The following is a 21,517-nucleotide window of genomic DNA, read 5'->3' on the forward strand; positions in this document are numbered from 1 at the left end:
GAACATTCAAGCAGTCCCAGGGTGAAGCCCATGTGAAGAGGAACTGAGGTCTTCCTCCACCAGCTACACCCAACTTGACAGTCACGTGAGGAAGGAAACTTGAAGGCAGAGCCTCTAGAACCACATCTTCAGATGTCTGGCACCTCAGCCAACACCTGTGGCAGCTTTAGGAGACATTCAGTGAGAGTCCACCCAAGGTGCTCCTGAATTCTTGACTCGCAGAAACTGTGAGAGATAATAAATGTTTTGTGTTCTTTAAGCCACTCCATTTGGGAATAATTTGTTGTGCAGCAGTAGACAACTAGTACATCTCCTGTGATCAAAATACTTCTGTGGCTCCCAATTTTTCTCAGAGAAAAAAACCAAAGTGCTCTTGATGACTTACATCCTATTCATCGTTACCTCTCCAACTTCATCTCCTCTCTCACTTCAGTCCCAGCTAGAGAGACCTCTTCACCATTCCTCAGATATGCTTCAGGGCCTGTGCTCGCCATTCCCTCTCCCTCTCCCCTGCCTCTTTCAGGTCTTTACTCAAATGTCTCTCTCTGGGTGAGCCTTTTCCTGGCTGCTCTTCCAAAAACATAGCATCCCTACATGCACTCACACCCACACACATTCTGCATTATCCCTTTCTCCTGTTTTGTTTCCCCCAGCATATATTACTATTTAATATACTATATATATTCCTTATTATCTGGTTCCCCTTAGTAAGGCAAAAGCTGAGTCAATGCAGGGAATTTTGTTTACTTCCAATGCCTGGGGCAGTGACTGATTTCTTATAGTACACACTCCATAAAGATTTGTCCAATGAGTATATGAATGTTAAGGCTGTAAGGATACTCAATAGTAGCTTTAAAAATGCTTCAGACATAGACCTTTTGTGACCCACTCCAACTTTATAAAGCTCCTTCTAAAATTTACCGCTGGAAAGGGCTTTTCTTTCCTAAATAATTATTTCATCAAAAATTGCAGTTAAATGCTAAACTATCCAAACCAACTGTTTGCCTTTTTCCTTGTAAAACTCAGACAAAAATTGAAATTAAACTATAGTAATTATGTGAGTCGTTAGGGTCTGTGCCTTTTGTTTCATCTTGATTGTTTTTCTTTTTTTAAGTTCCCTGTGTTTTATCCTTCATTCTTATTATTTCACAGTGTGTTCCCATTCTACACTGCTTCAAAGACATTATGAAATTAATATAAATAAAAACAAATAAGTAAATACTGTTTTCTTTAACTCACAACAGGTGTTTAAAACTATCATTGGTTTACTATACTTATGGAAATACGAACTTTTTAAGGAACAAAGCTTTAACTCTTTTGCGAACCCTTTTAAAAAGTCAGCATAAGGTAATAGTTTTATTATTCATAAAGATAAACTTTATTGTAAAATATTTTACTGACAAATATGCTTTGAGTCAAGACAAGAATACTTATTTCAACATTAAGTCAACAATTTTGAGTACTGTAGTAAATTTTATCCAATTTCAAATTATTCTTGGAAAATTTTATTTGCTTTGATTATATAATAAAACTCTTCTTGAAAATTATTTGTGTTAAATTGTTTCCTTCTTTTCCAAAGAATCTAGGAAGAGTTCTTTTAAACACTAAAGTACAGGATTACACTATCTGACAAATCAGCAGGGTTGTTTTTTTTTTTTGTCTTCCTACAATTCATAATTTTTCATTATATATAAAGACCCTCAAAATGGGGAGCAGGAGCACACACCCTACAGGATTCTCTAGGATCACTTAGCAACTAGGGCAAAGAGAGAAAATAACTGAGATTTTTTTTAAAGCTGCTATATCCATACCTACCCCAATGGATCATAAAATGATAAACACAAGTTTAGAGATTACATATGGGTAACAATTGGTTTTGATTCTATAGGAAAGTAAAATAGTACTTGACAGTAGATGTCTCACTTTGTAAATACTTCTCATAGTGAATAGTCGAAAAAGATCAACAAATAATATATAAATTATATAATATATATACATATGTATGTATATAACCATATTTTAAATGTTATATACTTGGCACAGTTCATCTGACTGAGAAAAGAATATAACTGCTATAAAATAATCACAAACTTAAAGTGATATTTTCATAGATTTTAATTTTTAGAACAGTTTTAGATTTACAGAAAAAATGAGAAGATAGGACAGAGTTTCCATATACCACCTCTCTCCCCTCCTAGATTTCCCATATTATTAACATGTTGCATTTGGTATATATCATTGCACATTAATGATGTGTTGCATCATTACAATCAATGAGCCAATATTGATAGATTATTATGAACTAAAACCCATAGTTTATATTAAGGCTCATTTTTTAGGTTTTACAGTTCTATGGGTTCTGAGAAATGTGTAAGGCCATATATCCACATTACAGTATCATACAGAGTAGTTTTACTGCCCTTACAATCTCTGTGCTTCACATACTCATTCATCCCCTCCTTTCCTTGAAATCTTTGCAAACACAGGCCTTTTTCTGTCTCCATAGTCTTGCCTTTCCCAGAACAACAACAGTTGGAATCATAAAGTGTGTCGTTTTTTTTTTCAGATTGGCTCTTTTCACTTAGCAATATGCATTTAAAATTCCTCCATGTCTTTTTGTAATGTGATGGTTCATTTCTTTTTATTTTTAAACAATATTCTATTGTACGATGTACTATGGTTTGTCTACCCACTCACCGATTAAGAGATCCTCAGATGATTCTCGTTTTTAGAAATTATGAATAAAACCAATATAAACATTTGTGTAGGCATAAGTTTTAATTCATTTGGGCAAATACGTAGAAATGTGATTGCTGCATAATATGGTAAGACGATGTTTAACTTTGAAGAAACCCCTCAACTGTCTTCCAAAGGAACCATACCATTTTGCATCCCCACCAGCAAGGAATGAGAGTTTTAGTTGCTCCACAGACTGACCATTAGGTCACATTGTCAGTTTTTTTGGATTTTAGCTATTTCATTACGTATAAAATGGCTTTAAAATGCAATTTAATTTGCAACTGCTGTTTTAATTTGAAATTGCCTAATATATTATTCTGAGCATCTTTTCATATGATTGTTTGCCATTTTTGTATTTTCTTTAGTAAGACATCTGTTTGAATCTTTATTCCACTTTTCAAGTCGTATGGTTGAGTTTTAAGAGTCTTTTAAATAATTTTAGATGAAAGTTGTTTATCAGGTATGTATTTTGCAAATATGTTCTCCTGTATGAGGGTTGCCTTTTCATTTTTTTAATAATGTCTTGCAGGGTAGTACTTTTTTAATTCTAATAAGTCAAATTCATCAGTTGTTTACTTCATTGATTGTGTTTTTAGTATTGTTTATGAAAACTCATCACCAAACCCAAGTTCACCTAGATTTTGTCCTATATTATCTTCTGCAAGCGTTTAAGTTTTGTGCTTTAAATTTAGGGTATGGACCATATTAAGTTAATTTTTGTGAGAAGTGTAAGGTCTGTATCTAACTTTGTCTTGAACATGGGTGTCCAATTGTTCCAGCACTATTTATTGAAAAGCCTATACTTTCTCCATTGAGTAGCCTGTGTTCCTTTGTCAAAGAATAGATGATTACATACGTGGAAATCTATTTCCTTGGCTCTATTTTCTGTTCCACTGATCTGTATCTATTTTTTCATTAATACCACATTATCTTCATTGCAATATCTGATCATAAGTCTTGATCAGGTTATAGGGTTGGGTAGTGTCATTTCTCCAACTTTCTTCTTCTTCAATACTGTGTTAGTTATTCTGGATATTTTGCCTTTCCACATAAACTTTAGAATCGATTTGTCAATTTTCACAAAGCAACTTGTTGAGATTTTTATTGGGATTGCATTGAATTGATAAACCAAGTTGGGAAGAAGTGATATCATAACATTACTAATTCTTCTATTCATGAACATGGGATATCTCTCCATTTATTTAGTTCACTGATTTCATTCATCAGAATTTTGTAGTTTTCTTCATATAGATCTTGCAAGTATTTTGTTAGATTTATAGTATTTTTTTATTTTAGTGAGTGCTAACATAAATAGAATAGTTTTTATTATAAATTTTATTGTTCATTGCAGGTATACAAGAAAACAATTGACTTTTCTATATTAACCTTGTATCCTGTAACCTTTCTGTAAGTGTTTATTAGTTCCAGGAGTTCTCTTGGCAATTCTTAGGAATTTTCTATATAAACAATCATATCATTTCTGAACAAAGACAGTTTTATTTCTTCCTTTCCAGTCTGTATACCTTTTATTTCTCTTTCTTCTCTTATTTTATTAAGTAGGACTTTCAGGATAATGTTTAAAAACAGTGGTGAGAGGGGTTACCCTTATCTTGCTCCTGATCTTAGGGGGAAAGATCTAGTTTCTTACCATTATGTATGCTTGCTGTAGGTTTTAGCAGATGTTCTTTATCAAGTTGAGGAAGTTCCCTCTCTTTTCCTAGTTTGTTGAGTATTTTTTTCATGAATGGGTATTGGATTTTGTCAAATGCTTTTGCTGCATCTATTGATAAGATCATGCACTTTTCCTTTTTCACCTGCTGATCTAATAGATTACAGAAACTTATTTTTTATTGTTGAATCAGTTTTACATAGCTGAGATAAATCCCATTTGGTCATGGCATATAATTCGTTTTTATACATTGTTACATAGCTCATATTAGCTAATATTTTGATGAAGATTTTTGCATAAATGCATCTATAAGAGTTATTGGTCTGTAATTTTCCTTTCTTGTAATTTCCTTATCTGATTTTAGTATTAGGATAATGCTAGCTTCACAGAATGACTTAGGAAATGTTCTTGTTGCTGTTTTCTGGAAAAGATCATAGGTAATTAGTATTAGTTATTCCTTAAATGTATGATTCACCAGTGAACTCATCTGGACCTGATACTTTCTGTTTAGAAGGCTACTATTAATTGACACAATTTCTTTGATAGATATAGGCTTATTCAGATTATCTATTTCTTCTTGAATGAGTTTTGGCAGATGGTGTCTTTCAAGGAATTGGTCTATTTTATCTAGATTATCAAATATTTGAGCATAGCATTGTTCAGAATATTCATTATCCTTTTAACATCCAGGAGATCAGTAGTGATATGTCTTTTTCATTTCTAATAATAGTAATTTGTGTCTTCTTTTTTTCTTTTTTTAACTAGTCTGGCTAGAGGTTTATTAATTTTATTGATCTCTTTAAATGATCAGTTTTTTGTTTCATTGATTTTCTTTATTGATTTCTGGTTTTCAATTTATTAAGTTCTACTCTAACCTTTTTTTTTTCCTTACTTAGGATATAATTTGTTTTTGTTTCTGGTTTCCTACTGTATACAGTTAGATTATTTATCTCAAGCTTTCTTTTCTGATGTATGAATTCTATAAGTTGCCCTCTAAGCACTGATTTCACTTCATTTCATAAATTTCATAAAGAGTATTTTCATTTTCATTTAGTTTGAACTTTATTTCATTTTGAGAACTTTTCTTTGATCCATGACTTATTTAGGCATGTTGTTTATATTCCAATATTTTGGGGTTTACCAACTATCTCTCTGTTATTTATTTCTAGTGTAACTTCACCATGGCCTGAGAGCACACATTCTATGATATTTATTCTTTTAAACTTGTTAAGATGTAGTCTATGGTGGTCAGTGCTCTATGTGAGCTTAAGGAGAATGTCTAGGCTACTATGATTGGATGAAATATTATATAACTGTCAATTAGATCCAGATGATGATAATGCTTTTCAATTCAACTATATCTTTACTGATTTTTTGCCCACTAGATCTATCAATTACTATTGCAGGGGTGTTGAAGTTTCCAACCACAATAGTAAATGTGTGTTGATTTCTTCTTTCAGTTTTAACTGGTTTTGCCTCATGTACTCTGACACTCTGCTGTAATGTGCATAGATAAGATTGCCATGTCTTCTTGGAAAGTCAACCCCTTTATCATTTTGTTATGTCTCTCTTTGTCCCTGATAATTTCCTTGTTCTGAAATCTTCTTTGAAATTAAAATAACTATTCTCAGTTTCATTTTGATTAGTGTTAGCATGGTACATCTTTCTCCATCCCTTTTAATCTGTGTCTTTATAATTAAAGTGGGTATCCTGTTAATAGCATACATCTGGGTTCTGTATATTATTTGCTCTATTATTTAATTAGTGTATTTAGACCACTCACATTTAAAATGATTATTGATAGAATTGGATTAATACCTACTATAGTTTACTATTTTTTATCCTGTTCTTTGTTTCCTTTGTCTTCCCCTTTTTTTCTACTTCCTCTGGTTTCAGTTAAGCATTTTATTTTTCCACTTTCTCTCTCTCAGCCTATCAGTTAAACTTCTTTTTTTACCATTTTTTAAGCAATTGCCTTAGAGTTTGCAGTATACATTTACAACCAATTTAAACCCACTTTCAAATAACACCATACCTCTTCACAGATAGTGCAAGTACTTTATAGTAGACTATTCCCAATTCTTCTCTCATGTCCCTTCTGACTTTACTGTTATTTTACTTATTCTATAAGCTATATAACCATGTAAGCTATAACCACCTAGTATGTTCTTGCTATTTGTTTTGAAGTTATCTATTAGGTCAATTGAGGATGCAAATAAAAGATCTTAGTTTTGCCTCCATTTACTTTTTTTCTAACGTTCTTCCTTTCTTCATCTTGATCCAACTTTCTGAACTATACTTGTTCCTCTCTATGAAAAACTTCTTTTAACATTTCTTCCAAGATAGGCCTACTGGTAATAAATTAATCAATTAATTAATTTTAAAAATGCATTAGTTTTTGTCTGAGAAAGTCTGTATTTCCTCTTTACTTTTAAAAGAATAATTACACTTAATTCAGATGTCTAGATTGATGGACTTTTCTTTCAATATGAAATATTTCACTATATTCTCTTCTTGCTTGCATGGTTTCTGAAGAAAAGGCTGATAAAATTCTTACCCTTGTTCATCCATAGATAAGGTATTTTCCCTCAAACTGGCTCCTTTCAACATTTTTCTTCATCTGATTTTCTGCAATTGAATATGATATGCCCACATGTAAATATTTTCTGGTTTTACCTTGTTTGGTGTTTGTATTTCCTAGACCTCTGATTTGGTATCATTTGTCATTAGTTTTGGAAAATTTTCAGCCATTATTACTTTAAATATTTCTCTTCCTTTCTCTTTTTTCTTTCCGTATTCTCATTACCTTGTGTTACACTTTTTTGTGTGTAATTTTCCACAGTTTTCAGATATCCTATTGAGTTCTTTCAATACTATGTTCTCTTTACATTTATGTATTGCCAAATCTTCAAGCTCACTGACTATTTCTTGGCTGTGAAAAAGCATTCTTCATTTCAGTTGCAGTGTTGGTTTTTTTTTTTTTTCATTCTTAAAATGAATGAAAAACATTTTCTTTTCATTCTTAAAGTTTTCTCACCCATATTACACATTCTGTCTTGTATGTTAACTTTCTCCAACAGAGTTCTTACCATATTAATAATAGGTATTTTAAATCCGAAGTCTGATAGTTCCAAAATCTCTACCATATCTGAATTTGGTTATGAGGCTTGCTTTATCTCTTTAGATGTGTTTTTTCTTGCCTTTTAATATGTCTTGTAATTTTTTTACAAGCCAGATATGATATATCAAATAATAGGCACTGTTGTAAGCAGGCCTTTAGTGTGAGATTTTCTTTTTACCTTGCCAGAGTTAGGTTGTGTTTAATATTTGCTATAGCTGTAGATGTCATAGGTTTCAGTTTCTCCTAATATCCTTCTTTCTGTCTCCTGTTTTGTCTTTCAGCTTTCCTAGAAACTCCTTAAACTGTGTCTGTGTCTTGCAGCCCTCTCAGTTGTAATCCACTGTTATTGTTGGAACACTTTTAATATGCTCATAAGGTATTGGGGAGTGGAAGCACTCTATACTCTTATGAGTAAATCTCCATTTTTAGTGAGCCAGGATCCCTGAACTGTAACCCTCAGAGAAGTTTCCTAACCCTTTTTTTTTCTTCATGAGAGACAGGAAAACTAGAAGGGGCTTAGATCACCCAATTATTCTTCTTCCAAGTCTGATAAAGCTCTGATAAAGATGTTTATCTAGAAGACTAGGCTTTATTTCAGAGAACGGAGGTTCTGGGCATGTTTCATAACGGCTACATTTCCCCTCCCTTTGCCTGAGGCAAGAGGAAATTTTTCTCCGATCTTTACTGTGAGAACCTAGCAAGACTCCTAAAGGTCAACTCCTGAAGGTATGGGTGCTCCCTGGTCACTGGGTCCTCACCATTACTGTTGAAGAGCCCTCTACCCATTGCTGGCTCCAGTGAGGTCATAAGGTATGATTCTCTGCATTCACCTACCTTTGCAGTTTTCAGGAAGGTGATTTACCTTGTGACCTCAATTATCTGGTAGATGTAGGAAGAGTTGCTGATTTTCAGTGTGTTCAGCTTTCTTCTTATCTGCATGACAGGAGTGATAACTCCCAAGGTCTTCAAATGCCATAGCAGAAACCAGAATTCTAATGATATTTTTTAATACATTTTATCTTTCGACCACATAAAAGGGTGAGGTACACAGATCTTATTATGTCAGTAATAACATAAAAAGGCAGACAGGTTTAGAGAGAGCAAATAAATTTTCTAGAGATAAATGGCTAGTATATGCAGCTAACCTGGATCTTCTATTGCCTTCCCAAACTTTTCCGATATAGGCTTTTATGTTTAGACATTAATGCATATGAAACAACTGGAAAGAAGAATTTTAGTTTAAGCAGAGAACCATCCTGGTTTGGATTAGGTCTATGGCATGATGTGAAAAGCACTGGACTTGAGACATCCTTTAATAAATGTCCTCAATCCTGACTCAGCCCCCAACTCACTTTAAGATTTTAGGAAATTCACAATAATGTGAGTCTCAGTTTCTCAGTGTGAATCTGAAGCAAGAATGAACCACATGATCATTGAGGTCTCCTGAAATCATGAAGTGAAACAATTCAAAGTTGAACTTAGGCATTCACTCATAATCTGGGGGGAGAGAGGGTTTGTGAGGAAAGGAGAATTTGTTTCCTCAAAATTTTTCTGAACTCTGAATTTCTGAATTAATCTCTTACCTTAGGTGAAAAGCCTTAGCTTCCTTAATTCTTTATATGATGTGATACTTTTCCTTCCCATCTGCTGCTTACACTATTGGGGGGGGTGTGTTTGTTTGTTTTGAGAGAGAGAGAGAGCATAAGCAGGGAGGGGCAGACGGAGAGAAAGAGAGAGAGAGACAATCCCAAGCAGGCTACACACTCAGTATGGAACCTGAGGCAAGGCTCAGTTTCACAACCCTGAGGTCATAACCTGAGCCAAAATCCCAAGTCTGCTGCTTAACCAACTGAGCTATCCAGGCACCCCTGCTTTTTCATTATTGTTTATAAATATGACTACTGTTAAAGATTTTATTTTTATTTATTTATTTGACAGAGATCACAAGTAGGCAGAAAGGCAAGCAGAGAAAGAGGAAGGGAAGCAGGCTACCTGCTAAGCAGAGAGCCTGATGCGGGGCTCAATCCCAGGACCTTGAGACCATGATCTGAGCCAAAGGCAGAGGCTTTAACCCACTGAGCCACCCAGGTGCCCCATGAGTACTGTTTAAAGCAGGACTTCCTTCCAGGATACCTCATCTTTGAGCAGTCCTTATGCTTTCTTCCTCTTATAACTCTACAGTCATTACCAACTACTGAATTGTCTCTGTTAACTGTCACTTCCTCAGAGAGGCCTTCCTTGATCTCTTAGACTAGGACAAAACCCAGCACTTCCCCTTTTCTGAACTTAATTGTTCATATCTATGTTTTTTGCTCTTCTGGAATCCATATCAAGGCAGGACTCCTATAGGTCACTGCTGTACTCCCAGGGCTCTTAAGTCCAGAACAGGGCTGTCCAACAGAACTTTTTGCAATAATAGTAATATTCTGTAATCTGCATATGTGACTACTGAGCACTTAAAAATTTTCCAGTACAAATGAGCCACTGAATGTTTATTCTAATTTGAATTCAAATAGCCATATGCAGTTAATGGCTACATCCCTGACCGTAGAGGACTAGAGCAATGTTTCTCAAAATCGAAATTGAAATGTCAGGAATCAGTATTTTAACTCCTTCTCCAGGTAATTCTTCCCACCAATAAAATTTGACTGTTGATCTAGAATGTGATTCTCAAGACTGGCTACACATTAGAATCATCTGGAGGAGAAAATGATTCCTAAGCCACATTCCCAGAGATTCTATTTCAGCTGATCTGCTGTGGGGTCCAGGTATTAGTATTTAAAAAAACTAAATAAAGCAGGGGCTCCTGGATGGCTCAGTGGGTTAAAGCCTCTGCCTTTGGCTCAGGTCATGATACCAGGGTCCTGGGATCAAGCCCCGCATCCCAGGGTCCTGGGATCAAGGCCCGCATAGGGCTCTCGGCTTAGCGGGGAGCCTCCTTCCTCCTCTCTCTGCCTGCCTCTCTGCCTACTTGTGATCTCTGACTGTCAAATAAATAAAACCTTAAAAAAAAAAAAAAACACTAAAGCAGAAAACCTCTTCAGTGATCATCATGTACAATCAAGTTTCAGAGGCCTAGAACGTATGTTCTCACATGGTACTCAGTACCTATTAGATAAATACACAGAAAAACCGGTCTGTGTGCATTTAGAAATGATCAGTGATTACGAGTGAAATCTTGTGATGCCCCAGAGATGTTACTGACATTAGTGATTCAGAAGGATTTCTTGATGGTGATAACAAATTCAGCTTTAGGCAGTCTTTTATGATTGTATGAAATTCCTTGGCCCTTTGTTTCATTCATAATTAGTACAAATACCACCTAACTCTGTCACCTTTAGTGGGTGACTCGCACAGAGCTCCCTGAAGGATTATCTCTTAAAATACACAAAAGCTTTTCTAGTTTGCTGGTTGATCCACACAGGGCGGAGGACACCGCCTCAGGGTCACGTGAGTCACAAGACCGAGCAGCAGTTGGAGAAGGTGTTTCTCAACCTGCAGCCCTGGGCGGCCTCCACGTCTCCTTTATTGCAGTGCTCTCTCCTTCTCCAGGCGCTGTGCCCTAATTGTCCCCGCAGGAAATAATGGCTGGCGGGGCAGCCGGGTCGCGCGGAGGCCACAGACCTCTGGGTCTTAGGTGCTAGAGCCCGCCCTTCTCCCGCCCAGTCATAGATAATTTGTCCCGGCAGGAAGTAAAGGCCGGCGGGGCTGTCCCAGCTGCTGGGGAATAGGCGGGTGCGGGCTCCGCCGCGGCGCAGGGGAGACAACGGAGAGGGTGCTGAGCTGGAGGGAGCTTCTGCGCCAGCCCCGAGCACAGTGAGTACGAGCAACGGACTCCAAGGAACCCGGTAGCTTTGCAGTGGAGCGTCTCCTGAGTTTTCAGAATGCGCTGATGATTAAAAAGAAAAAAGAAAAAAAAAAAAAATCAAAGCTCAGAATAAAAAAGAAAAAAAGAAAGATCAAAGCTCAGAACAATTATGTTCAAGCACTGAGAATTTTGCCGAGGATGTGGGCAGATCTTGCCAGGAGAGTTGAGGAAATCAACATGAAACTAAAACTGAAATCTTAGTTGCAGTAGAAGAAGCATTATTGATTAGAACGTGCCAAGTCCTAACAAAAAAAGGTCTACATAGAAGTGTAAATTGAGAAAACTTAGGGAAAATTGAGAGGAAAAACATTTACAAATAAATGAAATAGAAGTACAAAAATAAAAATGAATGACTAAAATATCAGAGGACACTTGAAGGCAAGCACTTAAAAACTCTTAGTTAAGTGGTTTGAGACTTGTTAACAAGTCTGCACTAAAAAGAATTGGGAGTTATGTGCTAAAAGTGATATTGCTTCACTTTTGCATATAAATTTTATTGATTTAGGAAGGTAGATTCTTCCTTAACGATGGTGCGTATTGCCAACTTGCCAGCCCACATTGAAATTAGGTCACTTGCTTTCTGAAATGTACTGGAGCTGTATGCAATAAATTTCAGTTCTTTGCAGGATATAACTTTAATATTGATAGTGTTCACTCAGCAGTCAAAATGCAGTTCATGCACTCGGATTAGCTCTTCAAATTATTACTGCAATAGCAATGAAATCTAAGAGGACTGTCAATGGTCTTTAATAAAGCCATCTTTTCACTTAAATAATTTGCCACTTCTGAAAGTTAGGCATTCTCTTATCAGTTTGTGTTTATAGAGGTTTTGTTTCACTTTGCTTATTTTAATTTAAATGGAAAAAAACTAATTTCTTAGCTATCACCAAATCATGTGTCTTCTTAGTCCCGTGATATCCTTCCCAGGTAACTCCAGTTCCTCTGAGCTATTATGGTCCTGATATTTTAGCAGCAGTACACCTGCTTGAACCTTGAGCGATATTCCATGTAAGCCATTGCAGGGCTAAACCTGACTTGTGTCTAACAATAAGAGTATTATTTTTTATTGAAGTAGTGTTATCATGTCAGCGTTTCAGTATGTCTCAGGGCCTCTTCCTCAGTTACGTCCCCAAGGAAGATATTGTCTTTCCAGCATTTGTTTTGGTTTGTTTTAAGAAACCACATACAATTTCAAATAGATATTTTTCTTACTAAGATTTATTGAGTAATTTTGAAGTTATCTCTGTTTTCAGTTAAATTATCCTTAATAATGCCAAAGGATATATGTCATAGGCAGTTCTATATTTAATATTCTCTGCAAGAACACATAAGGAACAATACATGGAAAAATGAAACACCTTTATTTTTTTAAGATTTATTTGTTGGGGCGCCTGGGTGGCTCAGTGGGTTAAAGCCTCTGCCTTTGGTTCAGGTCATGGTCCCAGGGTCCTGGGATCGAGCCCCGCATCGGGCTCTCTGCTCAGCAGGGAGCCTGCTTACTCCTCTCTCTCTGCCTGCCTCTCTGCCTACTTGTGATCTCTGTCAAAAAAATAAAATTCTTAAAAAAAAATAATAATAAGATTTATTTGTTTATTTGAGAGAGAGAGAGAGTACACCAGCAGGAGCATGGAGGGGGGTGCAGGGAGGGACAGAGGAAGACAGAGCATCTCAAGCAGACTCCCCACTGAGCATAGAGCCCAATGCATGGCTCAATCCCAGGATCCCGATATCATGATCTGAACTTACATCAAGGTCAGACGTGTAACTGACTGAGCCACCCAGGTGCCCTAAAATACCTTTATGGTAAATATCATTGTAAAATAAAACAGCAAGGAAAGCTGATTTCAGGTATACTTTATTCAACACATACCCCAAGAAGTCATCATAACTTTAAATTTGGAGGGGAAAAAAAGACTGGATTGATTATCTTCCATTCCAAAGGGCTTAAGGAGATGAAGTGAACCAAAAAGTCAGTGCACAAAAAATGATTTCAAAATGATATTGTGGGAAGATTCTGATTACCTCCTATGATAAAATGACTCATTTGTGTTATTTTTTCCTCAGGTAGATTATACAACTGAAAGAGTAAATTATATTCAATAGCCTTTTCTAATGTTATGAAGAATGTCTGATTCTTGGCTATTTGTGGTTTGGATCATTTTCTTCAAAGGGAACCAGAACTTTTTGATAAGCTTAGCAGGGCTCTCCAATAGAACTTCCTCTAATGTCGGAAATATTCTATCACCTGCATTGTTCAGATAACTACTGGCTATATGTGACTATCAAGCATTTCATATTAATTAGCTTGGCTAAGGAACTGATTTTTTTTTTTTTTACCTAATTTTAATGAAAATTTAGTTAGCCACATGTGGCTAGTGGCTACCAGATTGCACAGATGGTTAGCTGCCTTACATTGTTCTGCTGACCAGGTGATAGTATTGTGCCCCATACCACTGTCGTTCTTGTATTTTAGGAGATTCCTTTTTTTTTTCCTTCCAAATTTTTATTTAAATTCTAGTTAATTGACATATATTGTAATATTGACTTCAGGAGTAGAATTTAGTAATTCATCACTTACATATAACACCCAGTGCTCATCACAAGTATCCTCCTTAACCATCGCCCATTTAGCCCACCCCCCACCCCCCTCCCTCCATCAACCCTCAGTTTATTCTCTATCCTTAGGAGCCTAGGATAGGGATCCCTAGGTGGCTCAGGGTGGCCTGGGATCAAGTTCGGCATCAGGCTCCTTGCTCAGCAGGGAGCCTGTTTTTCCTTTGCCTGCCACTCCCCCTGCTTGTGCGCTCCCTCGCGCTCTCTCTCTCTCTCTCTCTCTGACAAATAAAATCTTTAAAGAAAAAATGTTAAAAAAAAAAAAAAAAAGAGTTTAGGAGGTTCCTGAAGGGATACCTCAAGGACCTAAACCTTGAAGAGATTTAAGAAATTCTTGAAGATATCTTTAAAGGATTCTTTTATCTGTTTAGTTATTTTTCTTTTTAAGTCAAAAAGATATAAGGTTTTATGACCTACTTCAACTAATACACACCATGAGGGTACTACCGATGAGGACAGTGCCTTTGTCTGTACGTAATCCCTGAATCTATAGCAGCAACACAATCTACACGTGCCCTCTGTCGCAGCTGGCACAACAAATTGACCAGGAACGGGAGGGTAAGAGGATGGTGAAAAGAAATTAAGAGACAAAGAGATGGGGGCAGGAGGAACACCAAGGAGGATGTCCAATAGTGCCAATTTTATTCAAGACTGTGAGGCATTATATAGCTAACAGAAACAATCATAAGAAAGTATTTTTAGCTGATTACTAAAGTGTTTGCAACATGCACAGAAAATCCTTCAAGCTTTCCCATGATCTATTTCCCAAGCAACAATAGCAGACCCTCTAGCGCCAGATGTACTGACTTCAAGGCCACTCAAGACATAGTTTGTGTAAGCACAGCACAGTCTTACAGTGGTGTAGTCTATAGCCCGTGCAGGGACAGCAAGGACCAGCCAAGAATTTCTGACCCCAGCCAAATCGTCTCTATCTGACTAGAAAGCGTGTGGTAAGTCACGGAGGAGAGCGCACAACACATAGCACAGACCCTTTCTTAATGCTACTCAACTTTATCGACCTAAGCCTTTTGTTCGGCTATTCAGCCTTTAAAGGAGGCACAAGTCAGGACCTGGTTTGGTCCTCATCTCAAGGCTTACCATGGCCTCCCACAACCCTTAATCTCCTGTCTGAAATTTTTAAAAAGTTTTGGCTTTTGAAGCACTGATAGTTCTTTTTTTATATATTTATATAAAAAAGAGGGGCAGGGGCAGAAGGAGAATTTCAGACAGGATCCATGCCTAAGGCAGAGCACCAAATGGGACTCGATCTCATAACCCTGAGATCATGACTTCAGCGGAAATCAAAAGTCAGATGCTTAAACAACTGAGCAGCCCAGGCTCCCCAGACTGTAAGTTCTGAACATCTTCACATTTTTAATTGTCATTAATTGTCATTTCATTTTTAATTGTCACAACAACCGTTTGAAGTAAATTGAGTCCTGGTCCACCACAAATCTTTTCATTATGCCAGTCCATGTACACAAGATAATTTTCTTATAATATAATAAGAATTATCTGCAGAAGTGCCTGGTTGGCTCAGTTTGTTAAGCATCCAGCTATTGGTTTCAGCTCAGTTTATGATCTTGGGGTCCTGGGATGAAGCTCTGAGTTGGGCTCTGAGCTCCGTGGGGAGGCTGCTTAAGGATTCTCTCTCTCTCTCTCCTCTCCCCCTCATCCCCACTCTCTCTTTTTTTCTCAAATCAGTGAATGACTCTTTAAAAAAAAAAAAAAAAATTGTCTCCAGATTTTGGAAGAAGTTAGATTTTCAAGCTCTGAAGACAAAGTTTTTTTTTTTTAATTGTAGTTTAATGATCAAAAACTGTTTGTTGGTAAAATAAAAGAAAAAAACAAATGAACATGGAGTATGAACACAATACATAATTTCATAGTGTCCTAACTTTTTAATCTGGAAGAAGGAATTTTAGCATTATTTTTTGAAAAGCTCAATAAATATCACATAGTAATCACAATTTATTCATCGTCTCACAACTTCTTACTGGTTTTATTTTTATTTTATTTCAGAAGCTCTTGAAAAGGACATCAAGTGCGAAGTGAATCAGCTCACTCCCAGGCAGTACTGGAACCATGAGCAGTAACGGAACAGACCTGACCGTTGGTTTTGTGTCCTCTTCTGTAGCTGTCCTTTTGTTTGGCTCAAACTTTGTACCACTTAAAAAATACGATACTGGTGATGGTAATTATTCTTCCTTCATAGTTAACTTTAAATTATGTATAAATGTGAAGTTCTCTTTTTTGGTGGTTTTTTTGTGTGTTTTTTTGTTTGTTTGTTTGTTTGTTTGTTTTTAATGATGACTACAGATTTTCTTCCACCTGGCACCACATGAATAGAACTTATGAATAAATCCTTCGATAATGCTCATTTTATTTTTTCTGAGATTTAGTCAGTATAGATTAGTCTTAAGGTTATGTTTCATGGTAAAGCTGGGAGAGTGACTATCAGGAAAGACTTTTAGCCTTATCTATTGTGTTTACAGAAGAAGAAAGTTAGTCAGTTCTACCAATATACACTTGTTTTGAAAACACAAATTGCAAACACATTTCATATAATAGAGAACAGTTTGAGCACAACATGGATTTTGTGCTTATGTGCCATTTTGATTCTGATACAACACTAGGTGAGCACAGAAAATGGCACCCAGAAGAATAAAGGTACATAGGAAAGCATGAGATGTGCTTGCTCACACACCCCTCAACATTCCAAGGCTCCCTCAGTACCACACCTGTTCACATCTGGTGTTAGGATCCCCCCCATCCACCAGCTTCACAATAGCTCCAAACTGCCTCACTTCTGATGCCCACTTCCATAAGCAACCTTCAAGTCTTTTTCAAGTTGAGATTCCATATTTATTGTAATACCTGTGAATTTAACCACTTAGCCAGTGTAAAACTGTACTTTTTTTTTAATTGGGTTCCTGTCTTTTTTTTTTTTTTAACTAGGTTCCTGTCTTTTTCTTTAAACACATTGTTGATGAAATGTTTTTTGAGTGTTGTTCCCTTTTCCCCATAAAAACTGTGGTTTTTATTATGTGATTTTGCATAGTGCACTGTTTTTAGGAATGCACGTGGCATGTTAAAGTTGACCTGACTGTAATGTGAACTTCAGGAAAGTGAAGCAGGAGGTTTATTGTTTGTTTTTTGTTTTTTAATCCACCTGCCTATATATAGCCAGGAGAAGAAGACATTCAGATGTTATGCTGAACACCTGGTGGGAAGCCCTTACTTTATCACCTCTGTTCCTTTTGTCTTGCTACTACTTAATAGAATTACAAATCTTTTCCCCCAGAGCTTTTCTCCTCTTTTTCTTTGGGATTAGGATGGAAATGGAAACTACTAAAAGAAGAACAAAATCTATACCGAGGGGTAGAGGAACTGGTTTTCAGGTATCTCCCAACAACTGTGATCCTGGGCAAGTCTCACCAGCTCTTCTGTTCTCAGTTCTGAATTGTAAAATGAAGAACTTGTAAAATGAAGTTTGCTTTTATCTCTGTGATCTTCCTTTTTGCCCTAGAGGCTAACAGCCACTTTTTTTTTCTCTCTCTCCTCCACCATGAGATTGAATTGAAATAGGCAAAAATCTTCCACAGGTAGTCAGAAGTGCTACACTGAGTTATCCCTGCCCTAGTATTTCTTCCTATATCGACTATTTCTTTAACCTATGAATCCCTAAACCCTTGAGGGAACAGAAGCCTGCTACAGCTAGACTTCCTATCTTCCGCTACCTGGCAGATGGCAACCCAGAGCACAGAAAGGAGAGTGCTCCAACCCAGAATGCTAATTCTCAGGTTTGGACTGGCAGGCTCATGACAGGCATTCAACTCTAGCTGTGAGGGGTCTACCTGTGGCCATAAGTGGCTTTGTTTTTATCCCAACGGTGGTATAAATGATCCCGAATGGTCTAAATTACCATTGTGCTATTCTGAAGTTCTTAATGCTGTGTTTTGGTGAAAGAAGGCACTAGGTGTGGCATTCGAATAAAAATATATAGATTTAGGCTTACCAAAACTCTTCGGTAGAAAATTCTTGATTTGTCTAACAGGTGAAACAAACGAAAGAATGTTAAGCAGGAATGCACTTCCTTGGCAAGCTCTGGAGTAAACAGTAGGTTTAAATTCCAGCTCTACAAACCGTTAGCTGTTGAGACACGTTGCTTCATCTCACATTCATTTTCTCCGTCTTTAAACTAGGGTTAACGATGATGCATAGTAATTGTAAAAATTACATTACGTGTAGAAAATACCTGTACATAGGCATTCAGTAAGTGGTGACCATTCCTCTAGTAATATTGCTTTGATACCCCTAAGGGTTAATTTACTCAAATCAGTTTGAACCACTGAAACCGATTTCTTTTATTTCCAGGAATGTTTCTCCAGTGGGTACTTTGTGCTGCCATATGGTTGATTGCCGTGGTGGTCAATCTGATACTACATTGCCCTAAATTTTGGCCTTTTGCAATGGTTGGCGGCTGCATTTGGGCAACAGGTAATGCATGATTTAATTTATTTGGTAATCACTTAAAACTATGACCAAAATAACTCTGGTTCATAATAAAAAGAGATAGCACAAACAGCAATTCTGAATAATACTTAGACATAGATACTAGAAACTCATTTCATTCAGATGCTCAATAAATATTTTGGGTATATTTTCTGACTTTTTCCTCTTAATGATTTCTTTCTTAGTTCTGATAAAAATTATGGCAAAAATGTTTCAGTTGCTCTCTTTCTGTTCAAGCATAACTCATATATTAGTTTAAGTGCTCCAGGCTTTCTTTTCTCTATGTTAATTGGAAAATATTCTTTTTAAATAGTAGTCTCTACTAATATAGTATTTAAGACTTGTTCTTAAAAGTAGGCAGACACATTTTCATTTCAAAAGCATTGGCAAAAAAAAAAGGGGGGGGCAAACAAAAATCTTCCCTCTGTTGCTTTATCAATATCTGAAATTATATAACTGGAATTTATACCTTTGGCCCGTCAGGACAGTTTTTCTTCTATTAATATAAATATATCCCAGAAGAATTCTATTCTATTTAGCAAAAAGATTTCCAAGTATCAAGGATTTTTTGAGGTTAATTTGATTAAAAGCAAATAAATTTTAAAATATTAAAAGCTTATTGGGTACCCACTAAATTTGAATCTTTGCAGAATTAAATGATTTAGTGAAGTTTCTGAGTTGGAGGACAAAAGAGTTCACTTTTAAATTTCCACTGGAATTTAAATTATTATATCTCATTTATACCTTGGTACAATTATGTTTATCACATCTAATGGGGAGAGAGAAACAGAAAGCTCACTGTATCAAACAGCTCTTTATAACAACTATAATATTTGTAATTACCCAGCAGGCTCTATTGGGATTCAGTGGGGAGGGTTGTAATTTGAGAAGTGTTGCAGATGTGGATGCTATAGGTCAGAGTAATGGAATGGAGATGGGGAGTAGAGGAAAGGGAGCAGCCAATGATGATGTAGGGATTTTTTCATAGGTGATTAGGAGGCTGGTGGTATCATTGATACAGGTGATGACAATAGAAGTATGTGTCCAAAAAGAAAAATGATGAGTTCAGTTTGGGACCTTTTGAGACTGAAGTTCCTGTTGTTCCCACACTGGGGGACATCTGGTTGGAGATCTCTTGTTGGGAACAGACACTAAAACTGTGGAGAAGGTCCAGGCTAGAGCAATAGCACTGGGAGTATGTGTCTCTAATTGATAGCTGAAATCTTGAAAGGGCAAGTGTCCAAAGAAGGCTATATAGCAAGAGAAAAAATGTGTTCAAGGGGAAATATTTAGGGGGCACCTAGATCCAGACAGTATGACAAGAAAGAGTAGCCTGTGACAGAGAGAGACAAGAAGGAATCAGGAAATGAAGGCATCTTGGGAGCCACCAGAGGAAATCTTTCAAGAGAAGATTGCAGGACTGAGGCCAGACTGCTGAGTGGTTAAGAACTCTTGAAAAAAAAAAAAAAATCATGCATTTGGCCTTGAGTGACCTTCCTGAATACAGGGCTCTAGAAGGTATGTCAGTGAGCATGGGAGAGCATAGTCTGGGACCATATTGGGCCAAAGACTTCTAGTCTTTGGCTCTGGTTCTAGTCTAAGAGGACAGTCACCACTGATTTATCATTGAAAGTTATCATATAACTTTCTACAAGAAGTTATAGAGACCTATGTTAAGGATAAAGAGTGCTGGTGTAATTAGGCAAAGAGCTAATTCATCATTTTTCTTTGTAGGATTTTGGTTTTTGTTGTTGTTGTTTTTAAGATTTTATTTATTTATTTGACAGAGAGAGATCACAAGTAGGCAGAAGCAGGCAGAGAGAGAGGAGGAAGCAGGCTCCCTGCTGAGCAGAGAGCCCGATGTGGGACTCGATCCCAGGACCCTGAGATCATGACCCGAGCCAAAGGCAGTGGCTTAACCCACTGAGCCACCCAGGTGCCCCTGTAGGATTTTGTTTTATGCCTAGTTCTTTTAGCAATCATCAGCCTGAGTTTAATGCCCAAAAGTGTAGTTATTTTATTCAAAAAATGAGGAATTGTGCTTGTGGTTTCCTAAATTTTTTCAAATCCCATAAACTTCATCTGAAGTTAAAAATTAATTCAATTTGGGGCACCTGGGTGGCTCAGTGCCTTCGGCTCAGGTCATGTTCTCTGGGTTCTGGGATATAGCCTCTCTGCTCAGCAGAGAGCTTGCTTCCCCCTCTCCCGCTGCCTGCCTCTCTGCCTACTTGTGATCTCTCCCTCTGTCAAATAAATAAATAAATCTTTTTTAAAAAATTAATTCAATTTATAAATTTATTTTTGTATTAGAAATAACATTTTTTTCTGTATGTTTTATCTCCAGGGAACATTACTGTTGTCCCAATTATCAAAACCATTGGTTTAGGCCTTGGAATCTTAATCTGGGGATCATTTAATACCTTAACTGGCTGGGCAAGCTCAAGGTAACACAAAGCAATTTCAACTAAGATTCTCTACACTGATGTAAGGCAAGTCCTAGGGATTGGGCTAGCTGAGGGGAATAACCTGGTTATTATCCTCACAGAGATTATAGCTGGTAAGACATACACATGAAATATGCTACTTTTAATTATTATTTGCCTGAAATTCTAATATCCCATCTAAATATTTGGTTAAGATACAGTAAAAAATTAGCTCCTCAGAACAGAAGAAGGAAGAGAGGAGGGAAACTGAAGTGTATTTTCCTTTTTTTATTGTGTGACAATTTCTTGGACATGTTATATGCATCATTCTCCTCTCATTTTCACAAAAATGAGGTAAACACTACCTTATAAGAGAGCTGAGAGACAAAGAGACTGAGTAACTTGCTGAATGTCATGGAATGAATAAGCTAAGGCTTCAAACCCAGGTCTTCTAGTTCTAAAGCACATATTACTTCTGGAGCCTGGGCTATGGTCAAAAAACTATGGCCCACCTTCCCAGCCACTTTTGTAAATAAAGTTTTTTGGAACACAACCAAACCCATCCATTT

The 21,517-nt window shown here is 36.7% G+C and overlaps 1 protein-coding gene across 4 annotated transcripts in view; it reads left to right on the top strand.

The window, feature by feature from the left end:
* The first annotated feature begins 11,023 nt into the window (after window positions 1–11,023).
* TMEM144 (transmembrane protein 144) overlaps window positions 11,024–21,517 on the top strand; it is a 60,622-nt gene continuing 50,128 nt past the window's right edge. For all 4 annotated transcript variants that reach the window (XR_006380930.1, XR_006380931.1, XM_044224707.1 and 1 more), the window contains exons 1-4: window positions 11,024–11,345; window positions 16,033–16,204; window positions 18,388–18,510; window positions 20,870–20,969. Coding sequence is in view for 2 of the 4 variants with exons in the window: in XM_044224707.1 (XP_044080642.1) it covers window positions 16,096–16,204; window positions 18,388–18,510; window positions 20,870–20,969 (332 nt within the window). In the remaining 2 variants the exon portion in view is untranslated. The remainder of the gene's footprint in view (window positions 11,346–16,032; window positions 16,205–18,387; window positions 18,511–20,869; window positions 20,970–21,517) is intronic.

This window comes from Neovison vison, chromosome 11 (genome assembly GCF_020171115.1).
Source record: "Neovison vison isolate M4711 chromosome 11, ASM_NN_V1, whole genome shotgun sequence".
In the NCBI taxonomy this organism is placed as follows: domain Eukaryota; kingdom Metazoa; phylum Chordata; class Mammalia; order Carnivora; family Mustelidae; genus Neogale; species Neogale vison.